The sequence below is a fragment of the Sphaeramia orbicularis genome, chromosome 14 (genome assembly GCF_902148855.1).
Source record: "Sphaeramia orbicularis chromosome 14, fSphaOr1.1, whole genome shotgun sequence".
Classification (NCBI taxonomy): Eukaryota; Metazoa; Chordata; class Actinopteri; order Kurtiformes; family Apogonidae; genus Sphaeramia; species Sphaeramia orbicularis.
Genome location: NC_043970.1, coordinates 19,993,818 through 20,010,967, shown reverse-complemented (window position 1 = coordinate 20,010,967; position 17,150 = coordinate 19,993,818). Strand labels below are relative to the sequence as shown.

The window sequence follows — 17,150 nt, the reverse complement described above, 5'->3', positions numbered from 1 at the left end:
CAATCATGGAGTTATTATGGAATCCTTGAGTAAACAAGAAAAGTACAAAATAAATAAAACTAATGACAAAAACACAACACTGACTGATTAATACACACATGGTGACAGTAGGTGTGTTTCCATTCATATTTTTAGTCCAACGGCTCAAAGGCTCCGATGAACTGTTAGTATCAGTTGGCATCCATCATCCATTATCCATCTGTAAACAATTTTTCAAGAATCTTCTCCGAAACTGTCGGTCAGAATGACTTGATATTTGCTGTGGAACACCATTGGGGTAAGGTCTACCAAGTTGTTCAAAGAATTGGGAAATATTGATTTTTTTAAAAAAAATTTTAAATTTTGTATGAATTTTTGAAATTTTAATTATCTCCATTGGTTTATAATGGGACACATTTCAAAATGCTCTAACTTGAAAACAGTTGAAGATATTGACATAATTACTAATGGCAATAGATAGGAAGTCACATGTGGGCTTTCAATTGGTGCTATGACCTTTGACCTTGAGTGACCTTGAAGGTCAAATGAATGTCAGTGTCTTAAATATGCTGTTGGACTACAGGACCCTTGGTCCTGTTTTTAAGTTTTGCATTTTTTTAAAAAAATCAACCAAATTTTGAGAAACACTTGCAACTTTCTCTGGGGTACAGGTGTAAAAGTTGTAATATGGTAAATGGACTGAATTTATATAGTGCACTTTCTACACCTTCATGGTGCCCAAAGCACTTTACAAGGCCTCACATTCACACACGTACTCATATACCAGTAGGCGGCTGCTGCCATGCAAGGCGTTGCCAGGACCTACTGGGAACAATTTAAGTTCAGTGTCTTGCCCAAGGACACTTTGATATGTGGACAGTTGAGCCAGGATTCAAACTGCCAACCTTTTGGTCATTGGACAGCCTGCTCTACCAACTGTGCCACAACTGAGTAACAGGATAAAGATTGCTGTGAATAAGGTCTTAATAAACAGATATATTGAATAACTGTGTGTAATCAGAGTGTACCAGTCACTGAAGTAACAGAAGTCTAAGTCTGCTCATACTGACCTCACACTATGGATCCTGCTTCCAACATTATGGACTGTCTTGAGGCTGGTGTTGGAATATCTTGCACAGTGAAGAAGTCATTTATGCTAAAAATGTCTGGTAATTGAGGTTACATTGTAAGTTAATCTAAACCCTGCAGGCCTGTGGGTGATGAGTTTTAAATGTCGAGACAACACAAAGTCGTTGGAAGAAGCATCAACATTTAATGTGTATGCTATTGATTTTAAAGGTGTTTCTTTTGAAAAGAATGTCTGCAGATATAATTGGTTTTATTCACGTAGGCACAGACACTGTTTTTACCCGAGGGTCTGATGGAGAATAAAAGTACATTGGGTCAAAGGCTAAAATGTTCTGATTTGATTATTATTATTTTCTTAAATTATTATTACATCTTTTATGTTCTCTGTATCTAATGGGACATATTACCAGTTACAGTGACATGTACTTGTCTCATAATGTGCAGTTGTGACTACCGACTTATATCAGCAGAGGTCAGAGTTGCACCACAGGATACAAATTTTAAACTTTTGTTAATGTAATGGGAACTAGTTTGTATTATTAAGTCAAATATTTTTCAGTGTATGCAAATTTAATACATTAAACCTTTACAAATCTAACCTTATAACAATAGCTTTAAGTGAAAACATGTTATTTTATTGAGTAACATGTTACATCACTGAACTGGAATCTATGTGGAAAATAAAACCATACCGTGTGGTCCAGCTGAAATAAGGTGGATCCTCTGACTCCCTGCCATCACTCTCTCCATCTGCCTTCTCAGCATCTGCTTCTGTCCCTTTTTCACAAACCAAATCTTCCTCGTTTTCATCCCTCGCATTGACATCTTCTTCTCTTCCTTCCTGGTCTGTTCCTCTCAGTGGTCCTCTTCAGCTCTGACTCTCCTGGTTTCTCTACCTTTCTTTCTTCTCTTTCATTTCTCTTTTACTCTTCCTCCTCCTCATTCCTTAATTTTTTCCCAAAATAACTAGTAATGGTGTTACTTTTTCTTTTCATTGTGGCCACAAGTATCAAGATATGGTTATTTCAGGCTTAAAATCCTTGTATTTTTGTCACTGTATTAAAGTGCTATGAGACTGTATAAAAATATCACAAAATTATACTGAAAATATATAATGAAAAGTATTGACAATATACAAAAAATTACTAAATACTAAAATATACAAAAAGCTAACTCTATGCCACAGATGAAAAAAAATATATACAACATATAAGGATCTATACAGACAGTATGGGATATGTACAAGGTAAGGTTAAAAGACAAGGTGCATGGGTTGTGATTATTGCACTGAGGTCGGGTGAGTATTGTATTGTCCATTGGTGTGGGGGTGGGGGTTATTCAGTCAGTGGGAGGTACTAACAGCTGCCAAAGTCTCTTTAGTTTATAGTAAATAATTACACTGTAATGATGTGGTGACACGTTCAGGGTTTACAACGCCTTTGCCCATTGGTAGCTGAGATGTGCTCAGGCGTCTCCGTGACCCTCCTGAGGGTTAAGCAGCTCTGAAAATGAATGAATGAATAATTGTAACATTTTTACCTCATTCACAGGTGTTAACATAAAGACCCAAACATCCACTGTCAGAAAAAAAAAGCATCTACAAGTCTAAAATGTTTAATATCTGTTGATCCACTAATTCTATCAATCCATGTAAATAATTGGTGTAAAATGCAGTTTGTCATCTATTCATGGAAACACCGTCATCTTTGACAACATTGATTCACCAGTAAAACCCTTGGAGTTTGATCAATGACAGTGAATGGACACACTTGATTTTATGTTCAGTTAATGATATATTTTGATGAAAAAGTCACTTTTTCTTCAGTTTTGTCTGTTTCTGATATAATAACCTTCAACTTTACTCTGAGCTTTTGTGATCATCTTATGAACATGTACATAATCTCTTTTCCAGTGACCTTGACTTTGACTCACTGTATAGTTTATAAAAATATCTGTCAAGTAAGTGCATGTATTTGTGTTACTTAATGTTTATTGTATGCCTGGATGAGGATTTCCTTTAAAAAAAAAAAAAATCTATTGTAACCCAACTTACATTTTCGTAGCATTGTAAAGTCTTTTCACATTTTGGTATATTTTCATAATAACAATAATCATCATGTATTGAAGACCTATAAACCTCCATGTTGGAATATGCTGCACAAATCAGCAAAATCAAGTTCTGATGGAAAACAGATCAATGCAGTGTAGGACAAGAAAAGGAGGAGACACTTCAAGGGAATTAAAACTTGAATAAAATTAGTAAAAGCTGGGGTTGAAGTATGTTTGAAGATGGGACCATACTGGGCCGACCTGGTTTCTTCAGACGTATCGTTCCTCAGCCTCAGGCTCCGACTGCGGGCACTTTGTTCATTTCATCATTCAGATGAACCTCTGGATCACACAAAAGATGTTTGCCTGCGGGTATAAAAGTGTAACGCAGTTTTTAATGTACTGACAAGTCAGAGATGTAACACAGAGGCCACACAATCCTACACTGTAAAAATGTGACCACTAGTTATTCATAAAATATAGCAACAAATAAAGCAATATTGAGTAATATGATGTGTGGTTTATACATCAGTAGGTTTGTTGGATAAATTAATACAATGGATTCACAAGATCAAATAAATCCTACACAGTGGGTATTGAAAGTATTCAGACCCCCTTACATTTTTCACTCTGTTATAGTGTAGCCATTTGTTAAATCATTTCATTTTTTCCTCTTTAATGTACAATGAACACCCCATTTTGACAGAAAAGCTGAATATAGACATTTTTTTGCAGATTTATTAAAAAAGAAAAACTGAAATATCACATGGTCACAAGTTTTCAGACCATTTACTCAGTATTGAGTAGAAATGCCCTTTTGCGCTAATACAGCCATGAGTCTTTTTGGGAATGATGCAACAAGTTTTTCACACCTGTTGTGGATCTTCTGCCATTCCTTCAGATCCTCTCCAGTTCTGTCAGGATGGATGGTGAACACTGGTGGACAGCCATTGTCAGGTCTCTCCAGAGATGTTCAGTTGGGTTTATGTCTACGTGTGTCTCCCATCAAATTTTCAGATCCATCAAAAAGAGATGAGCTCAATTTCAGAGAGAACAGCAATTCTTATGGAAATAATAATCTTATTATAGTAATATTTGTCAACGTAGACACATGTCATCAGTGTACAAGAGCAATTTATACATGTCCTGTATTTCCAAAAGGGACCTGGCCAAAAGAGCACAAGACACAACATACAACTTTCATACTCTACAAATATAATACCATTTCTAATTGTAAACTAACAAAAAAAAGAGCAAGATAAATAAAATATGAGTAACCATTTCAGTGCAAATTTAGAAGTAATCACATTGGTGTGTAGTTACTATTTAAGGTAATCTAAAACACAGTAAAGAAATGTTTTAAGTCATGTGAAACAGGCATCATAAATGTAACTTTATGCCCAATACTATGGACTGGTGCATGATGAGTTAATATACATCATACAAGATACTGTTTGGGCAAGTAAATGCAAGGTTATGGCTGCTAAAAAATAATAATAATAATCATGGCTGGTGACTTTTCCCTGTTTACCTGCTGCTGGTGGATGAAACAAAGTTAATTTTGGAGCATGTCTGTACCTCAGATAAAAACAATACTGGGAGGTAATGATTTTCCTCCCTTTTTTGGTTCAGGGAATAAAGACAAGGTGGAGATGAATTTTTTTAGATTGGGGTTTAATTGTTGAACTGTCATGTAATTAAAGTACAGTTTAACCTGTTAAACCTTGACCATATTTTCAGGGGAAAAACACCTAAAAAGACATACCCAAAGTAAATGAAGAATTACTTCACAATAATAAGGTTCTTTTGGATGTTCTTGGTGTCTATGGACATTTAGAGACCTCACAGAATCTATTCCCATTGTCTAAAATATTGTATCTATTACTATGCCTGAGTAAACTGTAACAAACTAAAACAAAAATTTGAATTTTTTTATCCTCACCTACATTTTTTTCGGCTGGATTGACGATAATATGCATAAATTAATTGTTTGTGTCGGAGATTTTTAAAAATCATGTTTGAACATTAAAGTTTGCACTAAACTACACTTTTGATGTACTTTTATTAGCATTAGGGTCTAAACTTTGAGCAAAAGTTGAAAAAAACATCCATTGTCCTGATTTATTATATTTTTATAGTAGATGAATATTAATATAATTTTTTCGGCCCGTGGGCGGGCTGATCGGGCTAAAGAGGTTTTAATCAACATTTAGTAATATGTGTAACAAGGTGTGGTTAGGACTCATACGCAGCACAGTTCAGAGGTAAAGCTTATGAAGAACAGTTCTTATTGAGGGCATACAAAAGAACAAATGTAAACTAACAGGCTTTGACACTGGTGCAGTTTGGGAACAATGGAACTCCGAGGCACTGGCTAGACTCAAACCCAGGGCTCAGATATGACCGCCGCTGTTGTAGCCACTGGGCCAAATGAACAGATGGAAGCAGTGGGTCAGGGGCTCACCTAGGAACAGCTGAGTCTGATCAGTGAAATACCACAAGCATAAGGCTCAGGACATTCAACAGTCCAGAAGTGATGTGGTCAGACCAGACAGGGTCAAAACCAGGAGAATTCAGAATCACAGAACTCAGGGTCACAGACAGAAAACAGGTCAGGTTACCAGGGCTGAGGTGAAGAGAGGTGGTCAAAATCAGACAGGGTCAGAAACAGGAAAGTAGGTTCAGGATGAACGCTGGAAAGTGTGACAGTGACCAGGACAATCTGGTACTGGGTGGATGAATCTGTGCTGCATAAATACTGGCCAGCTGATTAGGTACATCTGGGACAGACAGGTGGAATGGGTTTGGCTGACCGGGTGTGGAACAGTGAGGGAGAGGACAGGAGCAGGGAGTCCCAGGAGAAACCAGTGTTACTGATGAGGTGGCAGGGTCAGAGAGGAGACAGCAGCAAAGCAAACTGGGACACTAGTCACTTTTCCATTGGACATCTGCGCAAAACTTTACCGATATTTACTAAATGTCAAAAAAACAGAAGTGTGTAATGTCAGTTTTTCCATTAAATCACAAATGCAATGATTTGTTTATTTAGATGATATGAGAAGTCATTCAATAAACATGGTGACGAACGTGAATATGGTGTTGATTTACAGATATATTCATTATTATTACGTTACCCCTCTATCTCGTACTAAATTAAAAAATGATTGGGTTTCCTGGTGTGTCCACGCATACTGACACGTTTCTTCTTCTTCTTCGCTTGTTGTAATGTCCGTCAACATCTGGTTTTTTAATCAACCTGACTCTAGTTGCAAAAAAAGGTCTTTCCATTGCAGTTTTGCGTGATATACCATTTGCGCTATGCCCGAAAAACAACCTCTTGCCAGCGCAAAATCTTGTAATCAAACACTTTTGGCGAAATTGTCATTTTTCCATTACGTAAATTTTTATGAGCAAGTTATATTTGCACAAGTTGAGAGTCAATGGAAAAACAAGTGCTGTCTACTATGTTCTGTTTCGTAATTAGACATTTCTGTTTTAATGCAATAAATTAATGATCAATTTTCTTCCTTCCTTTTTTTTTTTTTTTGTTAATTCCATGTGTTTTAGTGGTCAAATCACCTTTCTATTTCATTAACACTAATTCAACCAAAACATAACTGAGCTGCTTGTGCTGGTAAAACATGAAGCCATGCTCAGGAGCTGATGTAAGTAAGAACAAAATTTTGCTGCATTAAAGGCATCAGCCTGAAATATATTTCACAGAGTATGCATAAAAACTGAATGCTGCTTCTCCGTGTTTAGTGGCCTGGTGACAGGGTTATGAACATTTGTGTGTTGTCTCCAAAATAATGATCATTTATTTTGTTGTCTCATATAATCTGGTCTGGTGGAGGCATGTAAATATTGAACAGAAGAGGCCCCAGAATTGAGCCCTGGGGAACTCCACACATCATTTTTACCCACTTGTTGCCTGTCGACACAATGTAGTCCCTGTCCTTAAAGTATGGTTCAGACCAGGTGAGTGCCATGGCGATCCCTACCCAGTTTATCAGCCTTTCCAGGAAAATCTTACACAACACCAAGATCCGGAAAACCTAGAGATGAAATTCTACAAATGTTAAAGTGCTTTTTATTAAACATAAGAGTAATCATAGCGCTGGGGTATGGTCAAATATCTGATTAGAACACATTAAAACAGTTATTTAAGGGAAATGTAAATTAATCACAGAATGTTTACTCTTTAATAAACGTGTGTTCAATACATCTGCTTAAAAATTAGAGAGAAAGTGATTGAATAATTTAAGTATTAAAAGGTGTACTCACTTTGGGAGCTGATGCTGTTTATACTACTTGTATTTCAGAGATAAGGTGTCATACATGTAATATGCAGCAGAAGGCGCCATCTCAATGAGATATTAACATCCAATCCAATCCAAACTGTTGGTGAATGCCTCATTATTAAGACCATGTAAGCACATATAGTATGAAAATATGATTTGAAAGTCAGATATTATTAGGGTTTTGGTTTGATATAGTTCAGTTTTGCCTGTAATTTGCATCTACTCTGCATTGTTTTTAATGCACCTGGCAAAGTAGAGCGATGAACAGTATATTATCACCAGAAGTTTTATCAAGGATAACGCATCATGCAGATACTGAGCAATGTTGTGTTAATCTTGTGAAGATTTGTTGAGATTTGTTTGACTTGTTTCTTTAGTTTTAATGCTTTTGAGGTTAATTATCCATTACTCTGCACCATTTAATTTTTTCATTTCATTTTGTTTGTTTATTTTGTGCATTTACAGAATACATGCACATTCAAAATTGCAAAATCATTCATCTACACTTGAAAAGGAGTGGGAAGAAGAAAGACTTATTTAATCCCACCCCCATTCTCATCATCAAATAACTTAACATAATAACGTTTTAAATACTCACTCCTGTACTTTGACTTCAAGCCTGAACAACGAACAAAATAGGCCTATACCAAATTAGAATGAAGTCATCTGACAGTATTTACATTATGTAACCAAAATGTGTGTGAAAAATAGAAACAAAGTACATTCCTGGTGGTGTTACCACAGGTAACAGTTAACCATCAACTTACATTATAATAATTACATACCAACAATGGTAAAAAAAACAAAACCCCCCCCCCAAAAAACCCACAATACCACTAATGATGAAGGGCAGCACATACCAGCAATGGTAAAACCAAAACCAGAAGGACAGAATACTGATGTAACATCAGTATTAGGACCCTCTGTCTGTAAACTGGGACCAGACCATAAGTTTATAGAACAGCATAAATCGGTGGATATTTGTTGTGTTGGATGTCCAGACTGTTGTAAAGTTTCACTCCACATACAGACACACAAAAACGTGTGGGTAATGCGAAATATCCAAAGCCTCTCAAATTGTGAGTACTCTCCCGAATTGTGAATTGCATCTTCACAACATTTACAAAAACAATTTCAACCCAAATACATGGAGAACTCTGAGTCTCCTGTTGGAAACATCCATTTGAAACCAGTTCAGCTCATGTCGCTGACTGAGGTGTGGTTCGTGTTGGAGGTAAACACACATCACCTACACATCATCTCTTCAACTTGAAACATCCTACAGCAAAGAACATTAAAAAAAAAAAAACAGGAAGAAAATAGAGTGAAATGTGCAAAACACATGCACTAAAACCACATTGAACCACTTCCTCTCTGTTTGTGGTGAAACAGTTAAAAGAAAAACAACCTTCTGCCAAAGAATTGAGATAATGATGCAATAATAAATGAAAGACAGAAATCAAGCTGTTAAGCAACACTCTTACTGCTCCAGTGAACTAAATATAATCAGTTTCAATCTGTGTGTGAGTGATGAGAGATCAGAGATGTATACATTTATTTAGATAACTCAGATACTTTCCTTCTGTTTGAGATATTACACCTTTATATTGGATGACATATTTATACGTTACAATAACATTCCTAGTTCAAAGTTAATAAGGTTTAAACATTTAAGGCTTATAATGATCTGTCTTTTTCTGCTCCTTCCTGCAGTATAATGTCATCCAATTCATTCCTCAGAGTGTGTAGGATTTTATATTCTATTGTAACACTTCCATACAAACAGGGGTGTTTCTAAGTTATCATCAGAAGCCAGAACATCTGTAGGAATTGTTGAAGGCTTCATTGACTTTCACTGCTCATCAGCGAACAGAGCGTTGCTATAGCAGCCTGTAGGATTCTGCAGCTGAATCAATACAACAGCAACTGTCTGCATCCTGAGCCATCCTGTTCTGTCCTTTACATTTAATTATCAGTATCTCTGTCCATCACTGAGATACAGCTTTCACTCTGTTTTTCATATGCATTTAAAACAAACTTTAGTGTGTGATGAATAAATAAGGGAATGTACACTTCTATCTAGAAATTGTTGGTGGTGTTGTTATAATATAACCCATTTATTATCTCTGTACTCCCATATTTTATTTACTATTTATCAGTATACCTCAGGAGAAAACTGACTAAATGTAAATGAATGCAGCATCCAACAAGTATTTGTTAGTGTCTGCATGTTGAACCATTCTGTTAATTCACATTCAGTTAACAGTTTCTCTGTCTATACTTTGTACCAGTTAAAGCTTGTCCTTTTTCATTTGTAAAAAAAAACAAAAAAAAACTAATAATGGAGAAATTCTCATAATAAACTCATTGTGATAATTATCATCATAGCTGACATTCACATTAAATTAAAATAAATAAACTGAACAAAATTAGCGCTAAACCATACAGGTGTGTTTTAGTCATGTTATGCTTTCTATCCCATTTTTGTTTTTTCATGTTAGAGTCATTTTCCTCTTATTGTCTCTTTTACATTATTTTTGGTATTTTAATCTTGTTGCATCTTTTACATTGTTTTCATATTGTTGTATGGTTTATTTCTTTTGTGTCTTATGTGTTTTACATCATTTTCTTTGTTTCACTCGTTGCATCTTGTGTTAATTACCTAGTTTTTCTCTTTCTCTTTCTTGTTGCAACTTTAGCATCATTTCCATCTTCATGCATTTTACTTCATTTTCATCTGATGTCTTTTATCCTGTCGTCCCCATGTTTCATTTTTTTTACTTTCTTTCTTATCAAGTTTTGTTGCGTCTTTTACAGTTTCTATCTGTTGCATGTTTTAGATTTTAGATTCATCGTGGAGGTCAGATTGGACTGTATTTTGGCCTGAAGGCCGTATGTTTGACTCTCCTGAAATAGATAAATGATATATGACAAATTTTTCATGCATGGGTATGTGTTTTTGAAAACACACACATGTTAAATTCTTAAGTAGTCCAATAAATGTATCACACCTTATACTATACGATACTATACTATACTATACTATACTATAGAAACAAAAACACATCATATGACTTTTGGCACGATCTTTCCATAATGTTATTACTGGTGATTTTCATGCATATCTCCAGAATTATTTGCAATAACAGCGGGCCCTAAGAGATGCTAAAATATCCTGTTGAGACAAATTAAACTTTGTCAGAATTTTAATCAACACCAGCAGAACCAAGTAATGCAAATTATTCAAGACATTTTTTAGAAAATCTTCAACAAAAGTTATTACATTTTATTTCTTCTGTGGTATTTAGTACTTGTAGTAATTTCATGTTGCGCTGCTCTCTTTTATCTGCTGTATCTTATAATTTGCTTTAATTTTTTTGTATCTTTTCATCTTGCTATATCATTTTTTTCTCAGTGTATCTGTAAATAAATTTGTGGAAAACTTCAAAGAAGTGCAATGAGCAGATATATTTGTGTTCAAGGCATTTGTAAAGAAAAAACAATTAGATAGATAGATAGATAGATAGATAGATAGATAGATAGATAGATAGATAGATAGATAGATAGATAGATAGATAGATAGATAGATAGATAGATAGATAGATAGATAGATAGATAGATAGATAGATAGATAGATAGATAGATAGATAGATAGACAGATAGATAGATAGAGGGGTTGGACAAAATAATGGAAACACCTTCACCTCAAGATGATAATGCCCCAATCCATACAGCTAGAACTGTTAAAGAATGGCATGAGGAACATTCTAATGAAGTTGAGCATCTCGTATGGCCGGCACAGTCCCCAGACCTCAACATTATTGAGCATTTATGGTCAGTTTTAGAGATTCAAGTAAGAAGTCGATTTCCACCGCCATCGTCTCTAAAAGAGTTGGAGGGTATTCTAACTGAAGAATGGCTTAAAATTCCTTTGGAAACAATTCACAAGTTGTATGAATCAATACCTCGGAGAATTGAGGCTGTAATTGCCGCAAAAGGCGGACCTACACCATATTAAATTATATTTTGTTGTTTTTTAAGGTGTTTCCATTATTTTGTCCAACCCCTGTAGATAGATAGATAGATAGATAGATAGATAGATAGATAGATAGATAGATAGATAGATAGATAGATAGATAGATAGATAGAACATAATTATTTGTTTAACAAACAACTTAAAACCACAAATATCCATCTGATTCCTTAAATTTTCACTGTCAACTAAAAATCAGCCTCTAAGGTTTAATTGAAGTGCTGATGTGACATTTGTAGTGACAGTCATTGATGAAACCAGCTCTGGCTCATTTGAAAAACATCTTGTACAGGAAGGTTTTTAATGACACAATATTTCAGAATCACACCCTACATCCCTGCAGCTCTTCATTTTGATGCAAATGTGAGGCAGCCCTGCAGGTTCTAACAGGGGGAGGGGGACCAGGGGAAATGCAATTGAGGGATTTCTTTGTGAGGCCCCAATGCAAATCCCAAATGTTCTCAGGGTGAAAACAAAACCAGCATGGGCGCTGCATTGGCCACATCAGCCCCTTCAATAGACCTACCTCCTGTCACACAATAGCACAGAGGACTTTGGGCCGAACTGTGCGACCACTGCTTCCACTGATCCTGGTCTCAGCGCTGCCTCCTCCAACTTTACAGTGAAAACCATCAAAGTTGTGGTGAAGTCACTGTAAGAGTTTGTGGAGTCGTGATGAGGGGAGCTGTCCTGTCAGTCCGCGGGTTTTGACGCCCACTGGGAGCTCGGTGGCTGCCTCCTCAGTCTGGATGAAGCCAGTGTACACTGTGGCATGTGGCTGGGATTAGAACATTTCACTGTGGATTAAAATCTTTTTCTTACAAAAAGAAAGGGGTCTGAAGTTCCTGCAGAGTCTGAGATCCAGTGAGGACTTTGGGCCAGTGGTCTCACTGAGCGGGTACGTTGAAATAAAGCCTTTTGTTTTCTGTTACTTTCTGCAGAAATTAGTAGTTAGTGTTTGAAAGTGTTTAGATCTATAAATATGTTGTGAGACGTCTTTCACTGCAGTGAATGAGTATGAGTATGAGTTTAAATTAAAATTAGTTTACTTTTTTTTGAGAACTTCAGAGATAATTAATTTCAAAAAGTCCCAAAAGTGTTGCAAATACACATTAACTGTACATTATACAGTAGATTTACTAACTTACAACTGTGCAAAGAACAGAAAGACTGTTTTCATCTGCAGCAATGACAATAATCAACAGTTTCTTACAAAGATAATGACAAACCAGTAAATTAGTTTTACTTGTCTTCCTTTTCTTGTAATGTTGCTATTTTTTAAGTGTCTTTAACAACATTTAAGTATAAATGTACTATACTAAATTGTTGTTCAAGTTTTGTGAGTAGGCAGAGGGAGTTATGTAAGACTCTTCATGGACCACGTGGTATAAACTGTACTAACACCCAGTATGACTGAGCCCGAATGTAAATAAACACTTTAAATAACACATTGGTATTAAAATGATTTGCTCAGTTCTCAAGTTAAACAGATGCACTTTTAATCCAGTGAGGATTCAAAGCTCTAACTGTTGTTTAATTGGCTTTTTCTTGCTTCTTCTGGAGGAAAAAGTTCCTTTTCTGTTCTGTTCTTCAATCACATCTCAAAGCTAAAAGCCTCCAAATTAGTTTCTCTCGGTTGCCATGGAGATGCCACCATTTGTCTTCATGTGGCCTTTTTACATCCATGTTGACCGGGGTCAAAATTCCCCCTCCACAAACACAATCACCTTCAATCACATGAGAAAATGTTCAAACAAATCATTAGGTTAAGAATATAATGTGTAACATTTCCACTTAAAAAATATCTCAAACTGGTCCATGTTTGGTATTTAGTTGACTTGTGTTTTTACATTCAGGCCCGTCACTGTTATTACGTAATCACATCATCACAATTATTGGAGATACTAGTTTACCTGTAGGGCTGTCATGAGTGGAAATCTAAGTAATTTATGTTTATTTACTTTGTGAATATAAAGAGTTGTTTTCTCATAATCCAACTGTTCCAATTTACATTTTTCATATAGTAACATATAAATAAAGCTATTAATTGGAGCTGATAGATCTGAGAAGTATTTAATCAAAACCTGAAGCTGTTTTTATTTTTTGTCTGTGAGCTGAATCACTGGTCTGGATCATGTAATGTTTCAGACTCTTCCACAGTTTGTCAAAGCCTTGGTCTGATATTCATTTCTGTAGCTCATCATACATGGTTGTGTTCCGTTGCAGTTTGTACCTAATGAATTTATGTTCCTGCAAACGTAGGTTTACATTGAACATTGAGGTGGACACGTGTTTCTGAGAATCAAACACAGGTGATTTGTATATAAAACAATATGTGTTTTTTCTGTCAGTTTGTGGTGGAATTTAATTCTATATACAGGGTGTCCCATAAGTCTCCATACATAGGAAAAATAAATGTTTCTTGACATAAACCATTTTTATTTATATAATATGCTCTATATGACTGCAATTTTGTTGGGAACACATTTCAGTGTGTTCTCCACTGCTGAAGAACTATAAAGAAGAAATATAAAGAAATACATGTTAGAACCATATATGTATGGAATGTATTATGTCTCCTATGTATGGAGACTTATGGGACACCCTGTATAGGCCTAAAGAACAACACACACTTAGAAAATTAGAAATAGTCACATCAATGATTTAAAAGCTCAGTTGTTGTTTCAGTACTTTCTGCACATTTGTTTTGGGATGATTTGCAGATTCCACCAGTCGACTAGTAAAAAGGCTCCAGAATAAAAGTAGAGAAACTTCTCCAAGTTTGAGTCACTAAAAAAGAAAATTTAAGTCAAAAATGCTGGTTGGCTGTAGTTTCTGAGATATAGTCCTGAGTCAAAATGTGAACTTCTGAGAATTAATGAGAGAATGAGTTTTACTCAAAAGGAATGTTTGTCTCAGAGTTACCAGATCTACTTCAAATCACTGTCTACACATTACTATATATTCACTTTACAGGTTCTTTATAGTGGAAGATTTATAAACGTATTATATAAATGTACATTAAACAATATATATATATATATGCAGTAACAATTTTGTATACATTGAAAATTTCAGATAAGCAGCACTTTTGTCATTTGTTTTCCTCTTCATCTTATTAACCCATAAAGACCCAATGGTACTTTTGTGTCAGTTCCCAAATGAAGATTTCTCTATATCTAAACCTTTGTTAAGTGATTTATCACCATTTATTATCTTCGTCAAGGAACGGCAGAGGTTATGTTTTCATCCGGGTTTGTCTGTTTGTTTATCTGTTTGCAACATAACTCAAAAAGTTATGGAAGGATTTTGATGAAATTTTCAGGAAATGTTGATACTGGCACAAGGAACAAATGATTACATTTTGGTGGTGATTCGGGGGGGTAGGGGGTGATCTGCCTTGGTGGAAGTCTGCGTTCTCCGAGTGCTTTTCTAGTTTAAAATATTATGCTCTGAATTGTGTATTTTATCAGTATAAATAAGGTATTTTCCTATATATAATGTATTGATCATGTAGATGTTAATTAAAGCTCAGATTACAGTTATGGTTATTATATAAAAAAAACAGAAAACTGAAGAAAAAAATTACTTTTTCAGTAAAGTATATCAACAACTGAACATAAACCAAGTGTGTCCATCCACTGTCACTGATCAATCTCCATGGGTTTTACTGGTGAATCAGTGTTGTAGAAGATGACAGTGTTTCCACGGTAACTATTGAGCCTCTGAACATCCAAATGTGTCATATCTGATGACCATGAAAAGACGACAAACTGCATTTTACACCAATTATTTACATGTATTGATAGGATTAGTGGATCAACAGGTTTTAAACAGTTCAGATCAGTAGATGGTTTAGGATGTTTGGGTCTTTATGGGTTAAGGTATGTAAGATTTAGTACTTTTAATCTCTGAGGCAGATCAATTCTTTAAAAAAATTGAGACCAGTGTTCTTGCAGGTGAAAAGTAAAATTAACAACACATTCCGAGCAGAACATCTGATGTTGACTGAATTGTTGTGACTTCTAGTAATGTTGATTTAATCTATAAGAACTTGGCTTTTGTCGTCCCCAGCTCCAGGATGTTCCAGCTGCTTCACGGTCACATCCAGTCAGCTGAACACCGAAGCCACAAAGCCCGCCTGGTCACCAAGGACGGGCACTGCAACATCGAGTTTGGTAACATCGAATACAGCAGTCACTTTGCGTACCTGGGGGACGTGTGGACGACCGTGGTGGAGATCCGCTGGCGGTTTGTACTCCTGTTGTTTGTAGCGACGTTCACCGGCAGCTGGTTCATGTTCAGCCTCCTGTGGTACTGGATAGCAAAGAGCAACGGGGACCTGAATGCACAAAACCGCACTGATGGACATGTCCAGTGTATAGACAATGTCAACGGCCTCACCACAGCTTTTCTGTACTCCTTAGAGACCCAGACCACCATTGGATATGGTGGCAGGGCGCTTACCGGGCACTGTGCAGGCACGGTGGCTCTGATCATCATCCAGTCCCTCATCGGGGTCTTCATCAACTGCTTCATGTGTGGGGTCATTTTAGCTAAGATCTCCTTACCCAAAAAAAGGGCCAAAACTGTCACATTCAGCGACACAGCCGTTGTCTGCTTAAGAAAAGGCAGTCTGTGTCTCCTGATCAGAGTGGCCAACCTTCGGAAAACCTTATTAATCGGGAGCCAGATCTATGGTAAACTCTTAAAGACGACCACGGCACCAGATGGAGACACCACCATTCTGGACCAGGTGGATATCGACTTCATGGTCGACACTGGAAAGGATAACTTGTTTTTTGTTTGCCCGCTAACAATCTACCACATAATAGACAGATCTAGTCCGTTCTATGAGTTATCAGCCGACACGCTCCCACAACAGGACTTTGAGTTGGTGGTGTTTTTGGACGGAACTGCTGAGTCCACCAGCTCCTCCTGCCAGGTCAGAACATCGTACATCCCCCAGGAGATCCGATGGGGGTACAGCTTCCTCCCCATCATCTCCCGCACAAAGACTGGAAAGTATTGTGTGGATTTCTCAAACTTTTCTAAAAGTGTAAAAGTGTCTACGCCACACTGTGCCTACTGTTTTGATTCCGATGTGGACCACACAAACCCCCACAACCACACTGAAGAAAACCACAACAGTGAGCAGAAGGGGGGCATCGACAATCTGGGGTTTCAAGTGATAGACATTCATGAGTCCGTGGACATTACAAATATGTGAAAAAATGAAAAGCATGGAGATACAAACATACCAAAAATTGTAATCAGTTGCTTTGTGAATCATTAATACAGTTTGGTTTGCAAATGAACAGCTGTGGTTTGTTTTTACTAATACACTTATCAAACAAATAACATATTTCGGGTATATTATCATTTACACTGATCAGCCATAACATTGTGACCACTGACAGGTGAAGTGGTAATAATACTGAGTATCTCACTGTAATGGGCCCTTTCAGTGGGTGGGATACAACATTTAAATCTCGAAGTTCATGTGTTACAAACAGCAAAATGGGTAAGAGTATGGATCTGAGCAACTTTGACAAGAAAAAAACAGTGATGGTCAAATCACTGGGTCAGAGCAACTCCAGATCTTGTTGTTCATTCCCAGTGTAAAGTAATTAGTACCTACCAAAAGTATCTAAAGAATAACAACCTGATTTCAACCAACTGGGCATCTATGGGAGCAG

The 17,150-nt window shown here is 36.4% G+C and overlaps 1 protein-coding gene across 1 annotated transcript; it reads left to right on the top strand.

Annotated features, from left to right (window-relative positions):
* The first annotated feature begins 11,949 nt into the window (after positions 1–11,949).
* LOC115433246 (ATP-sensitive inward rectifier potassium channel 1-like) lies at positions 11,950–16,769 on the top strand. Its single transcript, XM_030154553.1, has 2 exons — positions 11,950–12,349; positions 15,526–16,769. Exon 2 carries the CDS (start codon positions 15,533–15,535, stop codon positions 16,679–16,681), a length of 1,149 nt encoding a protein of 382 aa, XP_030010413.1. The 5' UTR covers positions 11,950–12,349; positions 15,526–15,532; the 3' UTR covers positions 16,682–16,769.
* Positions 16,770–17,150: the final 381 nt, after the last annotated feature.